The following is a 19,435-nucleotide window of genomic DNA, read 5'->3' on the forward strand; positions in this document are numbered from 1 at the left end:
TTGTGACTATTTCTTATTTGACATTTTTGAGTGCAAGTAAATGTTTCCCCACCAGTGTCTGACGGGAGAAAACAAACACGACAAACACTCTCTTTAGCATCAGCTACGACGCGACAGCTGATGCTAAAGAGACAAATTTTTGAATTTAGCGGCGCCTAGCAGCTAGCCATAAAGTGTTTCTGTGTTGTTAGCATGAAGGTGTATCCGCCGGGATAAATCAGGTGCATCAGTGTCGAATAAGGCCCATGCCCCCATGGGGGTTGGGGACCATGGTGTTTGACACTTCCATGCAGTGTGGTATTTATGCAAACACCCATTAGAACTAGAAAACCGATAAAGAACAGCTCAGAAATTGTGGCACAGCCCTGTAAATCCTCACCCTAATAACACCCGAGCGAGGACTGGAGTGGAGATGCTTGAGAGAAGTTATACTGGCACAGGGACATTGCCTTTGGGAGGGTTCCACGGGTTCCAAGTAGCACCCTGAGATGCCGGGTCCTTGGATTCTGCACAAGAACACCACCACATACTTGCCCTCAGCTCCTCCGCTAGTGGCCGTTACGCCGAGGCGGAGAGGCCCGTCCGCGCTCAAGACCAAAAAAAAAAGGTTGACCATAACCGGTCACAACCGCGCTTCTGTGAATCCACAATATGGCGTTGTGATTAATCTGCCGTCACAGGTGGATAAATAACGCCGAATTCCCAGATCCCATCATTCAAGCGGACCCCCCGCACCCCCCCCCACACACACACACACTCCCTACGCTTCCCCCAACTCCCCCTCCAATGAATCAGCCGGTGGTTGCGTGCAGCAGCTCTGATGGGGATCCACACTTTGGCGAATCTATCAATCACCTAAACGGGCAATATTGGCCCGCGGGGGGAATTAGTTACCTCACATCTGTGTTCCGAGCATCACCGCACTATGACAAAGCACTGCCGGTAGTGGATGTGATTCTTTGGAATGACTCAAACTGGGGGGGGGGGGTGCCCCCTTTCACCCTTTCACAGTGTGTGTGTGTGTGTGTGTGTGTGTGTGTGTGTTGTGGAGGAGAAGGGAGAGGGAGGCTCAACCTCCCGAGGTGTCACTATAGGGAGAATTATATTTATTTATTTATTAAAAAAAAAAAAGAAAAAAAAAAGGCAAAATGCCACATCAAGGCAGAGAAAAGGGGGGGGATCAACGTGATGCGCCTGTGATGGATGCTGCCCGTATGATGCACGCAGGAGAGCCGAGAACCAAGTGGGGGAGTGGGGGAGGGGGAGGGGGAGGGGGTGGGCGGCGCGCGTATTTGCGAAATGCTTGACACATCAGTGTTGACAAAAAACGAGTCACGTGACGGCCGTGAAGATGGCGCAGCTTATGGTATATTGCACACACACACACACACACACACCCCCACCTCCTCGCGCCTCCCACCTCGGCGTTATATTGCGCCAACCAACGCCACACTTGAAGCAAAGAAAAAAAAAAAAAAAAAAAAAAAAGATCCCCACCGACCTGCCGCCGACAGACCAAACCAATCGCGACTCGAATCCTGCGTGCGCGCACGCACAGATGGATGAATAATTCACGTTGTAAATCGGCGGAGGTAAACGAGGAATTAAATAAACGCGCTCCGGAGAGGGAAGGGAGGAGAGAATCTGGTCTCCAGCAGCAGCAGCAGCAGCAGCAGCAGCAGCAGCAGCTTTTTTAGAGGAGAGCGGCGCTAAAGAAAGATCCTCCTGCTCGAATGCGTGCGTGCGTGCGTACGTGCGCGCGCGCGTTACATTAGGTGGACACGGAGACCGCAGTATCAGACTGGAGCCACACGCCGGGACATAATAGAGCGCAGATACTGAGGTTTTTGCTGCCTTCCCCGTCTCCTTTTTACTGGCGCACACCCGACGTCCGGGGCCGGAGACATGTAGCCGCCGCCAGGATCGCTTGTAGCCTCCAGCTCGCCTCCCCCCCACCCCCCGCCTCCCCCCTGCGTGTTCGCGCGCGCGCGCGTGTGTGTGTGCGTGCGTGTGTTTTTTCTCACCCCCTCCGCTTCTAACCAGCGGCATCATCTCACCGTATCGACATAATGAGGCTCGCTCCAGCAGAGGGAAAATAACCAATTATGTGGATACCAACGGAAGAGGAGAAAATCGGAGTTGGTGAGTTCATTCCTCTCAATTTACGCATCGCCTCCCCCCGTTTTTTTTTCATTAGAAGCGAGACTTTAATCACGGCGTCGCTGCGATGTCTGTACACATATGTATTCTTAAAAATATATATCCATGCGAGAGAAACACCCAGTTTTGTTCCACGGGGGCTGTGCAGCCTTCACCCTCCTCCCATCCTCCCCCCAGTTGCCTGTTATGCCCATTACTCCCGATGAAAAACATACACATAATGGCTGATACACAAGGCCGGTGACTGCATTGACAGGGAAATTGCGTGGGATGATACAACCCACAGCATCGCCACCTTAAAGATTGCCATCGCGCTCTGTAAACAACCGCGGGGGGCAGCTTCAAAATCCCGCTCCTGATTCTTTCTCTGCGCGTTTTTGTTGTTTTGTGTTTTGTGTTTTTTTTTTTTTTCCGGGATCAGGGGTAAGAGGGAAAAAAAATGCGTCAATGTGGCATTTTAGCCTTTTCTTTCCCCGTGAGCGTGCAAGGAGGAGGAGGAGGAGGAGGAGGCGGAGGAGGGAGAAGGATGGAGGGGAGGGGAAGATGGGGGTGGACCGCGATTCGTGTCGAAACCACGAGGGGGCGTCGTGACTACGTCCCTCCAACAGGTGCAGGTTGGGAGCGAGTCTACCTGTGGATGGATGCTGCTGCTGCTGCTGCTGCATCATCGACAGGCACTGCACTGTGGCAGGGTGCGCACGGCTCGAATCCTGCCGCACAAAGTGTCCAATTCCTGGGGAGGGGAAACCCGCTGCAGTCTCCTCTGAAGTGTCGCAAGAACTCCCAACGAATAAAGAAAAGAAGAGGGTTGGCGGGGGGGGGGGAAGTGTCCGCGGCGCGTCATTACTCTATATAGAGGGTTTTCATTAGGGTGGATGAGTCATGTCCAGATGCTCCACAGCTTTGTTTTCTCGCAGACTTACTCATGCTGCCCCGCACACGATTCCTCCTTCACTCACAGAATGCATAGGTGCGCTCACCCACGCGGAGGGGTCGCAGCTTTTATGGTGCTCGGTTTCACGCACGACGCTGCAGAGACGACATTGGAAATGGAAATCTAGCGTTACCACCGCCACTTCCAGCAGTGTGGCCGTGCAGTCGTCTATCTATCTATCTATCTATCTATCTATCTATCTATCTATCTATCTATCTATCTATCTATCTGTCTTGTTTATCTGTCTGTCAATCACACTGAATGCTTGTTTCGTGACATTCTGCATTCATCCAGTATGAAATCCAAATATTTTGTTGATTTTAAGTAGGCAGACATGTGTGTGTGTGTGTGTGTGTGTGTGTCTGTGTGTGTGTGTCTGTGTGTGTGTGTGTGTGAGCAACAGTTCGGCGCAGCCTCCGCATCGTCAGTGGTTGCGGAGTGACCTGCCGCTGCTCATGCTTCTCCAGCTTGCGTGCGTGTGCGGGGATGACGCTGTCCGCGGTGCTGAAATGCGAGGCTCCGCCGTGTACCTCCACAGAACATACTGTTCCTCCTCCTCTGTTTTTTTTTTTTTATATTTATATATACGTGATGGTGTGTGTGTGTATAAAAGGCAGCACAAATGAATGCGCTCAGCCCCCACCACCTACTCCTCCTCCTCCACCTCCTCCTCCTCGTCTTCTTTTCACCCTCACATCACATAATGTGTTGACACAGGAAGCTCAGCGTGTCTCCAGCGTCTTGCCAGGTGAAGCCCGGGCCGCCGGCCCCTTGCGTAGCCTCTCACCGAGGCATCATCAGGCGCCGCGGGCGCCACTTTGCACATTTGTATTTTTTGTTGATTATTAGGGGCGCCTCTCTGCCCCTCAACTTCATTAAACAGTGCAAAACAGAACAGGGCTTTATTTTCTAAACTGATTTCCTAACCCTCAAGAGCTGCGTATGATGAGGGACTCACCTATAGGAAGGAGGCAGCAAAGGCCTGGATTCCTGGATTGATTGTGTTATCCTCTCCAGACGTCTATCGTTCCAGTCTAGAAACAACAAAATGGTTCCTAAAATGTCTAAAATCCAAGTCGCAAATGACGTTTGACTCGTCGCTGATGGATGTTTCCCTGAGCAACAGAGTTGGGAGATTGTATTTAAGGTCCTCCGGGATGCGAGCTCTGACTCTAAGTCGGTACCTGCCCACCCGAGAGCGGTAACGAAATGACTCAGCTGGCTCCGACCGCGGCCACATGGACGGCGCTCACACACAAAAACTACTGTAGCGAAACATGAAATAATATTCATCGGCCGGACCTGGCCGCACTCGTCTGAGATGGATGCTCGCGGGATCGAATGTGCTCATGGCAGAACAAAAGATGGAGCTAATGTTCATCTGAGAGTGGGATTAGAGAGATTATTGTAGCTCAAAGTAGCTTTTCTTTGTGGGTTTTTTTTTTCTGTAATTTGAACCCTTAATCTTTCCTGCACTGGAAGGTCTCTCGGGCTCAGGTTAGCGAGCGCTTCCTTGGAGTGGGTGCAGGCCTCTGGTTCCCAGAACTTTATCAGTTTTCGATGCTCACGATACACATGATGCACACGTGCAGGACAGTCAGGACAAATCATCGTCGAGCGGCCAAAAGGGTTGCACGCCATGGTTTATGCGACACTAATTTGGGATCGGCTATGCTAAATTGCTCCTCTGGGTCTGCGGCACGGATCCCTTGCTTAGCAGGAGCCGGGCCAAGCGAGGCCGCGTTCCGAGTCGTGCTCAACAAAATGACTCAGTCGGTGAAGTCCAGTGAGCGTTGTGCAATTTTTAACTTTTCTCTCCAACTGGGACATGACTTAGCCGCTCCTCCGCGGGCCGACGTGCTCACACTGCATTACGCTGCATCGCGCCCGCAATTTCAGCTCCAGTTGCGGCGCCTCGTGGCTCGACTCTGGAACTCTATGGGGGAGCCAAGAAATTCAGTTCAGCGCTTTCCGTTCGGATGAAAACGGCGTCCCCTTGCAAATGGCGTGTCGCTCACGTCATTCGTGCTCAGTTGTTTTGAGGGATAAATGACAGATCTTTTTTTTTTTTTTATCAGTCATAACAGCGTTGCGGTGCTTTACCGGCAGCCTTTTATTCATTTATTTTTTTGAAAACATGTCCGCTTCCGCTGTGCAGAATGTTTTTCCCCAGGGGACGGCTGGTGCTGTTTGTGTCTCTCTGGCCGCGCTTGCAGGGTTTTAGATTTTTTTTTTGTGTGTACGAGGAGCAAATTTGCAGACGAGGTGGCATTTTTCATCCATTAATCCATTCGGCAAGCGGGGCGCATTTGGCTTATAGTTTGGCTTTACCAGCAAAACAAACATCCAAGGTAAAGGGTAAATGTCGGAGAAAGGTCATAGGCCGGTCTCAGATGTTATTGCACGCCGTCCTGACTGTGTCAGATCGGTCCTCTTTAAAGTTTTAAAGAAGTGATGTTTTTTTGGTGGTCGTGAGGACATGCCTGTTCACTGGCCCTTAAATGTGTGAACATCTATACTGGCCACTGGCTAGAGATGTTAACGCATCATACACAATTCATATGAATTCATCCTGAATCTTGTAACAGTGAGTGCAGAGTGCAGCGCAAAGATCAACAAGGTTTTTTTTAAAAAAATATTTTTATCCATGTTCAAAATGTAAAATATATATACAGTATTCTAATCCCTTGTGAGAATTCTTCCCTATTTTTGACTCAAAAGGAAAGAGATTTCTCTATCCAGGTCCTCTCTTTACTCCTTCAAAGTCCCATGTTATGTAAATCCACGTACCAATGTTGCAATCATATCTCTCTTGCCTGCCGTGGAAGTGCAGCTAAATAAGTTCTTCCTTGGCTACTTGTACGTGCAACACTGTTAAACCCTTATCCACTAAAACATTCGATGCTGGACATCATCCCTTTATGATGTCACCAAAAGGTGCCCGTACCTTGTTAATGTGTCTTGCAGGTCATTGGTCAGTGGTGGTGCGAAGCCAGGTGTCCGGAATAAAAAAATGTGATTTTAAAGGTCCGATATTTTGAATTTGGCCTGATTTATGATTTTTAAATTGGTAAAAGCCAATACGGCCCATAAATACATTATATAGTGTAAAATCGCAGTACAATAAAAGTCACTTGGTTTTCCTACCCATTGGAAGGGTTCTTATTTAAATATAAGAATATACTTATAGCAAGGGTCTTGCTCCTTGTTAGGCGCCGTCTTGCACCGGCAAATTTCTAAGGAAGCCCGCTGTGGACAATCCAGCCCACCTGACAGTTTTTTTTTTCGCATTTAGGTTGAACGCTTGCGTCCTCAAATAAACCAACACAGACGAAGGTCTCCAGGTTTGTGTGTGTAGGCCACAGTAGCTCCCTGGCAAGCTCAGGGTAAGGGAGGCTGAGCGAGTGAGCGCTGCAATCTGTAATGTGACCACCTGATGTCGCTGTTTCCTCTTAAAATCTCCAAATATTACACACTTAACCTTTAAAGCTGAAAACTTCTCGAATGTTCAGTGTAAGGGATGTGTGCTGTGAAAATAATTGAGCGATGAGCTGGAGAGGTGAAGTCACGTCTGTTCGGGCTGTTGTCATTGGCTGTGTAGGTGTGCTTCATACACAGAAAGCAGGCAGTATATGGTGAAGTTGCTTTGAGAGGTGGGCAGATGATGTAAGTCTTTTTCTTTCTTCCCCCAGTCCCTTTTGTTGATGAGAGGCTGTGAGTGCTGCGAGTGTTTTGGCTTTGGCTTCAACCGAGTGGAGGAGGGATTATCCTTAATGGAGGAAGAATACCCTAATGTGTTCAACAGATTGTTTTGCAAAATGCATCTTTTATCCTCCGTCACATCTTTGATTTCATTCTGCTTCAGCCGATCCCCGTTTGCTGCCGTCTAAATTTCATTTGCCCCAGCTGAAAAGGCAGATTGAGAATTATGCGGTTGTACAGTTGCCGCTAATAGACGTGACTTCTTAACTCTGGTGATCTCTGTCGTCACAGTGGGCTGCAGCAAAGGGAAAAAAACTTGAAAAAAAGTCCTCAAATGAATGCGGCCAGACACATGGGTGCAAATTGTATTTGGGTGCCTTAATTTAATCTTCACTTGCGTCCCTAAATAATGTTTATATTTTCTCACAAAACACTGTTTATTATGCGAGAGCGGCACAAAATGAAGCATTTAATTGAAATGATGATATAAAAAAACGTCTTAACCTAAAATAGGCCTAGTGCAGGTGTTACCGGAGCAGTTGAGGTCACAGAACAGTGAATATAAAAGCACGGCCGGAGTCTTCCTGTGTGCTCATGCACCAAACTTCCTCCCTGTGACTTGCTGGTTATACAATAAGCGGCCGCGCGGACTCATGAGCGCATCCAAAATAGCGGGACAGTCTGGAGCGAATCACTGATGCTCGCTCGCTGCCAAGCATCGTCCCGTCAGAGCTTCCAAACATCCTACGGTCAACATGTTATAGTCTAAAGCTGATTTTTTTTTTTCTTCTCTCTTTTTTTTTTTTTTTCACCATCTTGCTCGCGCTCGGAGGAGGATATGCAAATGCCACGCAGCTTTTTCGGAGCCGCCGTTGCGGGTGGGGGTGGTGGTGGTGGTGGTGGTGGTGGTGGTGGGGGGGGGGGATTCGTGGAAAAACGAGGAGGCCGCGGTGCGAAGCTCCCCCTGGAAACACGGAGATCTCGTCGAAATGTTCGGATGCAGCGAGGAGTTTTCAGACGGAGCAAGCGCAGATTGTTTTGCAATTCTAATGAAATAAGGTTTCAACACGTTAAAGTGTGTGTGTGTGTGTGTGTGTGTGTGGGGGGGGGGGGGTCTTAAACGGCGACTGCTTATCCCTGCCTGGTAAAGGGGCCTGATGCGGCCTGAGAAAGGTGACGAGCGGCCTCTCTTCCGTCAATCCGTCACTGCGCCACACTCGACATGCAGCCATGCGGCGTCCGCACGCATTTTTTTTTTCTCTCCTCCGCTCTCGAACACGGCCACATCCTTGCAGCAGTTTGCAGTGGATGGAACAGAGAGAGAGAGAGAGAGAGAGAGAGAGAGAGAGAGAGGGAAAAAAAAAAAAAAAAGCCCTCCAGTTTGTAGACTGTTGCCATCGTTACCCGAGCGCAGGAACGACTCCGACAGGCTCCTCTCCCCCTCCTCCTCACTCCCCCTCACTGGGTCCCCTGGCAAGTTCATTAGCATAATGATTCACACCGAGCTCCGCTTGACGGGGGCCACCGATTGTAGATCACCAACCCCAACATTCCCCCCCCCTCAAAAAAAAAAAGAAATTGTCAGCGGAGCCCTGTCATTATTAAACAAGTTTGTCTTCGCTGAGGGTTGTGTGCTCTGGCTCGTGCGGCCTGCGTCGTCTGTGTGCCGCATCGGGGAGGAAAACAAAGAGGGGAGAAGCGTCCCCAGATAGTGGGTGTATTATAACATAGGTGTCAAACTATGGTCCGCGGGCCAGATTTGGCCAGCAGTGTCATCATATTTGGCCCACGATTCGATGCAAAATCACTGCTCGAGCCGGCCCGCCGGTATTGTACAGTACATGCAGCGCTAACACTACAAATCCCAGAATGCCCTGCTGACATTTTGGCATGTCAATCAGGGCAGGACGTTTACAGAAGGATATTATTATGACTTCATTGCTTTATTGTTGTTATTGTACTTCTAAATGTATTATTAGCACGTGGAAAAAGGTCACTGTTGAAATTCAGCCAATCAGAATCCTGCAAATAAAAAAAAGAGCCGCGTGATTTTCATTTACATTATATTCATTATTTGATGAGTTTTTAAATTTGAAATTCGATTTAGCGTGTGTGCAATATTAAGTTTGAGCTACTGCATTCAAACGAACGGGCCGCCATATTGGAGGCTCCAGAACTGTTTCAGTGCGTCGCGTCAGGGAGATCGAGCGACGCTGCACGAAAAAAACAAAAAACAAAAGAAAAAACAGGTGTCACGCGCAGATTTATACAAAGTGACTCATCACAAAGCGGCGTTTAGCGCGTAGCACGTGGCAATTTGTGCGCGCGTGCGGCGCCTCTATTTTGGGAAACAGTTCAATTAACTTAACGTCGAGCAGGAATCAGGCCGCTTAATAATTAATTGCTTATTAAAGCGACTCCCCCACTTCAGGGTGGGAGCTTGTTTACAGTTTGCTAAGCAGCGGTTCCTGCGTGACGCTTGTGCACTGCGACGGGCGCATTAACCGGCTTATTAAAAAAAAAAAAATTAATAATAAATAAATAAAACAAAAATGTTGCCGCTGCGACCCCACAGCGCTCGCAGTGCAGGGGAGGCACCTGAGCTCCGCCGCATGAAAACAACAACAACGAGGAACCTTGCCTTGCAATGTAATTTCCCCAGGCAGCTCAGCATCGAATATGAAAACTATAATAACGCGGTGACATATATTTATTGTCGTCTATTTTTTTTTTATTGTGTGTTTAATTTTTTCTTCTTCCTTCTTTTCACGCACAGTGATCTGCAACTTCCGGTCCCCAATATGCCAGGCCCTCATCCTGGAGATCGGGGAGACTGTTCAGATTCTGGAGAAGAGTGAAGGTAACGGAAACACGGAATCACTCTGCTTGTTTGTTTGGAAATGACGGCAATAAGCGCCTCGAGTGACTAATGCAGTTGCGCAGCGGCTGCGTTCTGCGAGACCTCGGACGACTCTACTCGTTGCGCGTTGATTCCTGGAGGTTTCTGCAGCCCGCAGGTCAAGGCAAACGTTCCTTTTCAACGAAACGTTTCTTCTTCTTTTTTTTTTGGCACTTTAATCAAAGAATAAAACATTTTTTTATAGGCAGTATAGAAATGGATTTTTAGATTGACGCAAGAAAGCGCTGAACATTCTTAGCTGAATATTCCAAATCCTCTCGATAACCCAGTTCAGTTCATTTAAATGGAATCTGTGCTCACTAAATGTTTCAGTGAATTTTAAGGAACTCTTTCATAAATGTTTTAAATTAGAATGAATGAGAAAGTGGTTCAGGTTAGTTGCCAGCCACCGTTTTTGAAGCGTCTTGATTATTGCAAACAACACAATGTCGCATCAGACAGTCTGTCAGTCAGTTGTTGAGACTCAGTCGAGGTCAGTTGAGACTGTCACAGTGGTGCAAAGGTCTGGGGGACGGTCAGAACCTTGGAGGGAGAGACTGTTGTTACGATGTCATCTTATGGTCTGGTCAGCGGTGTTCAGAAAGACATCAGTTGTTGGGATGAATCACCCTGCATTGCACCTGGCAACCCCATGCCAAGTGCAGTAGTTCGCCAAATGAAATGGCTGTTGAGTATCACATTGGTTCAAATGTCTTTGTGTTCATTATCAGGAGGTTTATCACGAGGGTCGTTATTGCAGGTTTTTTTTTTTTATGATTGATGGATTTGAGTTGAGCAGCCTCCGTGATTAATTATTCAAAACACAACTTAAGACCCCCAGGAAACAGCATATTTAGCCCTCTGTTTACAGCCTTCAGCAGAAATGTCAGGTTTTAGCTTCCCGTTACAACTGATGCTCTGTTGTTCTGCCGAACAAACATTATGCAAGCTAGCTCACCGCTATCAGCGGCTTTATTATTGAAAAGCTCAATGTTTGCATTGTATTATTCTCTGATGTGTGCTTTTTTTCTCTTCCTCCAGGTTGGTACAGAGGCTTCTCCACCAAGAAGCCTTCTATCAAGGTAATTATAAGAGCATAAATTACCGGCTGACATTATGTGATTGCTGCGGGCAACGCGCAGCAGCCTTCACGTAGATGAATTCAGAGTGAACAAATTACACACATCAACACACATCATTCGTAGCGCAAGACAAAATGACAAAACGCGGTAAATAATTCACCTGCTGCACGTCCCAAAAAAAAAAAACAACACACAATTTTTTCTTTTTTTGAAGCCTTTTGTGTCCCAGTTAACGAATCGCTGTGATTCGGCGCACGGGAGCGGTTGCACAGCAGCCTTCACGCAAACACTCCTCTCGCACACCCGCGCATATTTGTGAATGATTATGCGGAAGGAGGGACGGGCGTTCTCAAAAATAACTTTGTCTAGACAACAAAGACCTTAATGACTGATTACCTTATTCAGTAGATCTTTGATTGAGCAAAAATAGAACTCTCCCGACCTGGATTTCCAGAGGAGCTTTTCGTGAAAGACGCTTTTTCACCAGCTTCTTTCCGGCGGCCACAAACAAAAACAAGAAACTCAAGCAAGCTCAGCTCCACTTTGGAGACGCTAGTTACAAATGTTGTATGTAAAAGTGGGTAAGTTCTCTCCGACAGCTTCTGATCGTCACGCGTACTTCTTGCTGGCTGGGTTAGGATCTCAGATGGAGGCCCGAGACGGAGCCTCTTCGAGGGAACCCGCAGCGCTCGGTCAGAGCAGCTACCACCACAGCTGCAGAAGCCACAATAATACAGCAGCGCTACTGCTGGCAGAGATCAATAACGCTGCACTGCAGTAAGTGGTTATTATATATGACAGACACATCTGTACCTCGGGAGGAGCGACGGGCCCGGCGGAGGATGAAATCTGAAAGCTAAGCCTTGAGAGTTGTGGATGCAAAAGTTTGATGAAATATATCGAGCGACGTGACGTGAAACGGGAGAGCGGGGCCGCGTCGGAGCCGCTCCTCCGTCCGCTCGGAGAATGCAGGCGCTTGTCGGGGATGTTTTCAGAGAAAAGCGGGCGAACTCGTCCAGTCCCTGGCGAATGTAGGTGTTCGCCGGCTGCAACGCTGTCCTCCTTCTACTCTACTCGGCTATTTGCAGTTCTCGCCAACACCCCTCCATTTTGTTATGCGCTCGGCTGCCCACGTTCACTCGCCCCCGTACTCTCTCCGCGCGCAGAGAATTTAGTTGCGCTCGCAGCAGGGCAAAAAAACCCCCCTCAAATTCCTCACATCTGGTGGACGGGAGTGAGGGAGGAGATGAGCCGCACGGGTGTCGGCGGATTAGCGGCGCGCCCTCTTCGCCCGCTAAGCTGCGCCACCGAGCAAGGCGGGCGAGCTCGGCTAAAATCTCAGCAGTCAGCAAAGCGGAGTTCCGCTAACAGAGAGGAATGCGTGACCGTGCGTTTTCCTGGACGTGCGACGCGGAGGCCACCGCAGCTCAAAGTCGTTCCGGCCGAAACTCCAGCACAATCCTTTTTTTTTTTGTAACTCATTGCAGGAGACTTAGTAATGCTGTCACAGCCACTAACGTCTCTGATCCCTGGTCTTTGTCCGCAGGGGATCTTCCCTGTCAGCTATGTCCACTTGAAGAAATCCACAGTGACCAACAGAGGGTGAGTGTAAACCAAGCGGCGCTGCTACTTTTGTTTCGCTGTTTTAATTTGGAACTTCTCCGAAAGGTCGATGGAGCTGCTAAGAGAGGGAGATGTGAACCTGCGTGTATCAGAAATGGCCCATCCATCACAGTAATTAGCATTGCATAAAGGTTTACATTCTCTCCACACTGCACCTTGACTGTCCGGTGCATCACAGAGAATTTTACCGGGATGAAATGGAAACAAAAATAAACACACTAGCTGCGTTTCCATCTCAGTTTTTTTTTCCCCGCAAAAATAAAAACGATATTTCTGAAATTTCAACAAAGCACGATTGCCATTTGCAATTTTGAATTTGAATGGTGTGCATAAGCCGTAATTCTCTTAAAATCTTGTCCCGCAAGACCCCACTTTGAGTAGGATGGAGGTACAAAACACTTTGCGATAAATCTGCATTTCAATGACGTTTGCTGTCAAGAAAAGTGTTTCCATGATACTTTTGCGATACACCTCCATAGCGATACGTCTGAAGAACCGCCTCATGAGAGCATAAAAGCCTTTTCGTAATATTTCAGAGGTTTTTCGGAGTTTAGGTGTTTCCATTACCAATTTTTTATCGTGATATTTAGGTTTTGCGCAATTCTAGGGGTCATGGAAACGCAGCTACTGTTGCCCTCAAAGTTGAAATCATTTGGTTTTCAGACACGGCAAGTCTGTTTATTCCTATTTGAATGCGTCAGTAATGACGTTTGACCAGGTGCAATGGTAACATTTGTTTAGCACTGAAAAAACCCAGGCAATTCCAACATTCTGGGTGAAACTGTATTTCTATTTTACAGAGATTAAGTCACAACAGAACAATAGGTGTGTTCTCATCCAACAGTAGCACTTGTTTACAGCATGTTTAAGTAAAGAGCCAGTCCGTTAGTAAGCATCCCCTGACATCACAGCTCCAATGAGGCGTGCGAGCTTTGATTGCGGTACGCTGTCTCATCACGAGATGGCTTGAAAATCTTCCATGCTGGCCCTGTGACAGTGAGCCATAAGGTAAACACAGATCAATCACGCGTGTGCAACGCCTTGGCGTCCCTGTTCCCGTCCCGGTCGGCCTGGCTCAGCGGAAAAAGACGGCGTCACGTTACCTCCACATCCACCACGGAGCCGGGCAGTGTTTGAGTTGAATTGCGACGACAGTTCTGGGCTATTTCTCCCATGTTACCCCCACTGTCAGTCAAGCCCGAGAAAACACGCCGGTCACGCGGTGTCAAACTCCACAGGCGCAACGTTGAAAGTGGTTGACGTGTTTAATGTCACGATAATTCTAATAATAATATTAGCAATAATACAGAAGACGTGGCGTGACTGAACATTCTAAACACGCCGCCCACTTGTCCACGTCAGCGGAGGCTCTGCTAAGATTAGAGTGGAAGAACATCTTGTGCACGTATAGGAGACAATGAATCATCGGTGGAAATCTATGTATGGCTTCTGTACGACTGGGAAAACTTATTGAAATGCAGCATAATACTGTTAAACAAAACCTGACCTGAGGCTGTAGCCAGATTCATCCTTGGTTTCTCCTTAATGGTGAAATACAAATCGAATGTGATTTTTTTTTTTTTGAAGAAATGGTGCTGAAATGGTGGGAAGCTCAGCATTTCTATTAAAGAATCAGATCCAATACACACAGCTTCCGTCCCAAAAGACGGCCGTGGAGACACAAACGACAGCGAACTACGGACCCGCCGAGTGCCTTTTTGTCAGCCCCGAACTCGCTGGCTGTTTATCGGCGCCCTCCGGTGGAGCGCCCACGCGGGAGGACGGCGCTCTCATCAGCTCGCAAAACAATTAGGAGCGCCGGAAATTGACGTTATGATACTGGCTCGCTCCAGGAAATCAGGAAATGCACTTTTGGGGAAATGTGCTTGGCTGGTCCCATGGAGTTAATGAGGCGACACGCCCACCGCGTGTTGTCTACCGCTAAGTGCTGCAAGAGCCGAGCAGCTGAGAATCTTCTGCGGTTTAAAGATCTTTTGGCTGCCGCGAGAGCTTGATAGAGAGAGAGAGAGAGAGAGAGAGAGAGAGTGCTGTGACCTCTGACCTTTGGTTTGGTGCACTTCCTGCGCGGGAAGGACGCGAGTTGCGGTTTCTGCCGGACGTCTCTAACTTCAAGCGGGAGAGAAAATCTCATCGACTTCCCCGCCGTGTCTGCTTTGTCATTTCGTAGCTGCTCTTTAAAAAAGGGGCGGCTCAAAACGCTCTGATCGCAGAAAGGCGATTGGCTCAACCCTCCGTCTTTCACATCTGAACAGACTCGTCACACTTTCACCGCTTTCTCTCTCCGCCGGTGGCTTCTCGGCGTTTGCTCGCGCTTGCGTTCTCTGCGGGGGAAATGATGGATCGCTCAGCGCGGGTGGGGGATGGTAGGACGTTGCTCCCCCAAGCTGAGGGGTTCAAGCATCATGGGTTCTTAATGGGGTGGGAGCCGGATAAGCTCTTTTTTTTTTTTTTTGCGCTTTCTATGGTAATGCAGCTACTGCGCTGGGTTAGCGTGTTGAAGAAGGTGGCGTTAGCTTCGGGCAGTGACCCAAAAGAAAGTTTTCTTAGATATACACCACCAGAAGAAGAAGAAGAAAGTTGTAAGGCCAAAAAAAAAGGTGCGTCCAAACTTGTAGACTTGTAGTTAAATAATGTCATTATGTTGCTTGTCTTGGCTTTAGAATTAGTGACGAATTTTGACGCGGAGCTCGGACTGGAGCCGCTGCCCCCTGGTGTCGAAAGCAACAATTGAGGCAGTTTGGATATCAGGACGCCTTCGAAACTGCAACTGCTCAAGGATTTTTCTTAATCCATAAAACCTGTGGTTTCTAATCCTAGCTGGCCCGGGAGCGCTCTGAAAGATCCAGAATATCCAGTGAAATCTGCTGATGTTATAAACTGACTATTGGTAGGTTGAACAAAATGGTTAGATGGATGGATGCGTCTTCATACATGGAAAGAAAACATTGCAAAAATATTGGTTTGAGGGCTTCAGGGCATCTTGGAAGCAAAAAAAAACAAGCGTCTGTTAAAACATACCAGTCATGCCACAGTGCCCCCTGTGGTCAGGGTGTAATAGCGGCAGCAGGATGTGGTCGCGGCCTGACCGCAATGGTAAAGACCCTCCGCGTCTGTGATTTTTTTTCTCTCCTTCTGCATCCTTTAAGTGCACTCACATCGGTGCTCGTCTCTCCTCCGCCCTCAGGCTGTGTGAGACGGTGGTGCCCCTCGAGGACCCTATCATCACAGAGACCACCTCCACGCTGCAGGAATGGGGCGTCTTGTGGAAGCAGCTCTACGTGGTAAGTCGCACTGTAGTACAGCGCTTATGTGGCATAAGATATAGAACAAAAACAAAACAAAACTCAGGGGCCTGGAGCCGAGTTTGGATGAAAACAGATCTGTTCCTCTGCCTCCTCCAGTGGTGGGATAAAGGTGGGAGTGGGCTGTATGGAAACAGTTGTTTGTTTTTTTTTTTACACTTTGTTTGCTGCACCTGGCTGCTTTGCCAGCAAAAGTCATGAAGGTCCTGAAAAAGAAAACGGAGCGAACGTGCAGCGACAGCTCCTCCAGAGACCTCCCATCGCATGTCGTCCTGACAGCCACCTTACCATTTTTTTTTTTTTTCTCCTCCGCCTTCCACTTATGCAGGAGTCGAGGTGGCGGTCGCTCGGACGCCGTTAATGGCCCGCGGACCTGTCGCGTGCAATTTCACACCGCGTCGCTCTAGCGGCCGATCGATGCCGGTGTCGGTGGGCCCTCTTGCGATTTCTGCGTCTTCTCCAGATCTGCCCTGCTGTTTGCCAGCCTTCGCTCCGTCCGCCTCCGCTTGCCGGGGCAGAAGTGATTAGAGGAAACCCGAAGCATCCTTAATCCCGCTCCGTGTCGTGTGGGGCGGGGAGCGTGGGGAGCGAGCTGAAGTGCTTGCTCGGGCTCGGGAGTTTCTGGAGCCGAGTGGATACAATGCAGCGATGGCAGCGAGTTTTTACATAACCTCTTTGCTGAGGACTGCTCGCGCTCCGAGCGACCGAGGCACCCGAGGCATCGGCGCGGTGATGTAACTTCCTCTGAAGCTCGACTAATGTGGAGCTCTGATTTAACAGTGCTCATTTTGGTGCTCACCCCCTGTGTGATATGGGCCATGTTGCCACAGTTCGCAGCCATAATAATAGGATTGAGCCGCGGCTTGATGTCGATGCCTTTTTTTTTCCCCCTACCCCACCCAACGTCCTCCCTTATTGTGGCAGATTACAATTTATGGTATCACTTCGGGGAGTAATGGCTCGAGCTCTTGCATTATAATGAACACAGTCATCCTCTTTAGAATAGATGCTCTAAAAGGGCTCATCACACCTGACTGGAGTCTGTGCGGCAGCTACGAGCATTAGGGAGAACGCGGCGCCTATTATTTCTTTGTGGCCGCGCTTAATGTTTGCATTTATTAAACAAACCTGAGAGGTAAAGAGGACTTCTGGCGGCGCTTGGGGAGAACAGAGAGCACTCAAATTAAGCCTTGTTCTTGGCATACAGGAGATGGAGGGTAAAGCACCCTTGCGGGGAGAGTTTATTATTGTGTCTTATTTGTTCCATTGGAGGAGCTGCTGGACCTTGAATTTCAGGGTAGTGCTTTATGTTTTGATCTTACTTTAAATCAATGCAATGCATTTTTTTGTTTCCATGTCTCACTCTTTTGCATTTTGTCCTACAGTGTTCTAAAACATTGGAAGCGCTTCTTCTAATGCTGAACAACTCCCTCATCAGAGGATGATTTAATAAGACTTAAAACATTTTTTTTTTAGTCATTGTGATAATTGATGTATTATAATGTAATTTGTTTGATGAAAAATGATTTTCTGTTGTCGTTCATTGGACCGTACAGAAACAGCTACAATAAGCCGCAAGGGCCAAATTACTTTTTGAGTCACTGACTATGTTGAATTTTGCATGAAATTATCTTATTCCTTCATCCCGTTGTATCAGGTGAACCACGAGAGGAGCCTCGGCAGTAATTCCTGCCGCAGCCTCGAGGTCACGTACATCCTAACTGAATCTCCTCCGGCTCAACAGAAACACAAGGTGGATCTGTTCCATAAGCTGCGTCATGTGATGAATGAGCTCATCGACCTGCGTCGGCAGCTGATCCAGGGTCATCTCGCCCAGGACCAGACTCGTGAGATCAAGCGCCACATCACCGTGCGGCTGGACTGGGGCAATGAGTGAGTGGGCCTGCGTTGAAAAAAAAAAAAGAGAAAAGAAAGAAAACCAAACATTTGTTTTTCTAACTGTCGGCTACTGGGAGAAAGGCATGTGTCTCTGGCACTGAGCACATCTACAACACTGGGTGAGTGGGTGCGTAATAAAATCCTCTGTGATGTAATTTCATGGTCATTTAGCAGATGAGCGAATCTCAAGCGGCTTAAAGTCAATGCATATCCCCGCGGGAGGAAGTGTAAAGTCATAGTCTCGCTGTTGCCAGTTTCAAACTCCTTCCCGCTGAGTTATGACGGCCGTCCGTGACAGAAACCACGACGCGAGGGCTCCGGCGGGGCTGCGTGTGGGTGGCGAGGAAGCCTGGTGGTAGGATGGATGCAGCAGGCAGGCAACAGAAAGCCTATTAAGTTTCCCCGCTCATCCGGATAAAGTGGCTATAGACTCATACGTTGGTAGACATAGACGGGTTTTTTTTCTTCAAGAAACAGGTGACTTGAAAATGCCAGAGACGCCAACCAGATGCTTTGTTTCCAGCAGTGAGAGCAGTTGGGATCCAAATTCAAATCACAATGTTTCACTCTTTTCCCTGCAGCGAAAAACAGACCTTCAAAATCTGACATGAGCAACAATTTCATTATCGACCAAATAGTCGTTCTTCTTAAAACTTGTCTAAATGCCTTTCGAGGTCTGTTTGCAGACGACCCAGGTGTATTATTGGCCTAGATGCGCAATATCACTGACAGCAGCTCTTGATCAATACAAAATGCATCCAACATTTGCGCGTTAAAGTTTGAAGAGACTCACCTTCACTTCTTCGCCTTTCTGACAGAAATGTATAGATTTGTAATCATTTTCACTGTTTATTGTCCTGCAAGAGGGGCAGGTAGCAACCCAGCCCTTAACACAGCGCCCCCTGCTGTGCCGTGTATTCAGTATGTAACCTTGGTGTCCATGCTGGCGCACCCTTCTCTTTTCCTTCTCACGTCTCTTCTTCTTTGGTCTCATCTCATTTTGCACCTCTGCCATATAAAAACTTGCGAGCTTCCTTCTCAAGAGGTGTTGATGCTGATGTGTGAAGTGTTTGTCATAAAGTGAGGCGTGTTCTCAGGAGAGGGTGGTGGCCAGGTTGTGCAGTCCCCCAGCACGCCTGCCGGCCGCACGGTGTGAATGGCTGCCGTGTCACCACCTCTTCTTCTTCTTCTTCTTCTTCTTCTTCTTCTTCTTCTTCTTCTTCTTCTTCTTCTTCTTCTCCTCCTCCTCCTCGGTTCGTCCCCCCAGTGGCCGCCACAGCCAATCATCTACCTTTATCTAACATCCAATCCTATAATCCCCTGCATCCAAATCTCTCGCACCACTACAAGCAGTGTTGGCGAGTAATCTATTACTAAGTGACCCACTACTGCGATTGAACTACTTATTAAAGTAACAGTTACAGTAATGTAACGGGATTACTGTGGCAAAACTGGTAATTATATCATAATTACTTTATCCAGCAACGATTCCACGACTATTTTGAGATATTTTACAAGCTAAAAATATCTTCTCCACAAAATGTCTGAAACTAAAACAACTTTGATGCAGCCGTGCATGCAACGTCAATGATATGCGACGACGCACCAAACAACAAAAAACAATCATGGCGGCGGCAAAAGAAAAAAAAGCGATGTAGCGTTTGTAGCTGGAAATGCAAACATTATTTTGAGTCTAAGTCAAAGAATATTGTGGTTCGTTGTACTTTATGTGTAAGAAACTAAAGCAATTAGTAATTCATTACTTATGAAACAAAGTGGTGAAATCAGTAATTAGATGACTTGCTAAAGGAGT

General features: G+C 48.1%; 1 protein-coding gene across 4 annotated transcripts in view; it reads left to right on the forward strand.

The window, feature by feature from the left end:
* Positions 1-1,992: 1,992 nt before the first annotated feature.
* Positions 1,993-19,435, forward strand: part of LOC142888626 (dedicator of cytokinesis protein 3-like) — a 55,906-nt gene continuing 38,463 nt past the window's right edge. For all 4 annotated transcript variants that reach the window (XM_076027108.1, XM_076027111.1, XM_076027109.1 and 1 more), the window contains exons 1-6: positions 1,993-2,142; positions 9,573-9,656; positions 10,737-10,777; positions 12,324-12,379; positions 15,606-15,702; positions 17,468-17,616. In XM_076027108.1, coding sequence (XP_075883223.1) covers positions 2,106-2,142; positions 9,573-9,656; positions 10,737-10,777; positions 12,324-12,379; positions 15,606-15,702; positions 17,468-17,616 — 464 coding nt within the window. In that variant the 5' untranslated portion in view covers positions 1,993-2,105. The remainder of the gene's footprint in view (positions 2,143-9,572; positions 9,657-10,736; positions 10,778-12,323; positions 12,380-15,605; positions 15,703-17,467; positions 17,617-19,435) is intronic.

Source organism: Nelusetta ayraudi, unplaced genomic scaffold (genome assembly GCF_046127955.1).
Source record: "Nelusetta ayraudi isolate G7.1 ecotype Tasmania unplaced genomic scaffold, CSIRO-AGI_Nayr_v1 ptg000019l, whole genome shotgun sequence".
NCBI lineage: Eukaryota > Metazoa > Chordata > Actinopteri > Tetraodontiformes > Monacanthidae > Nelusetta > Nelusetta ayraudi.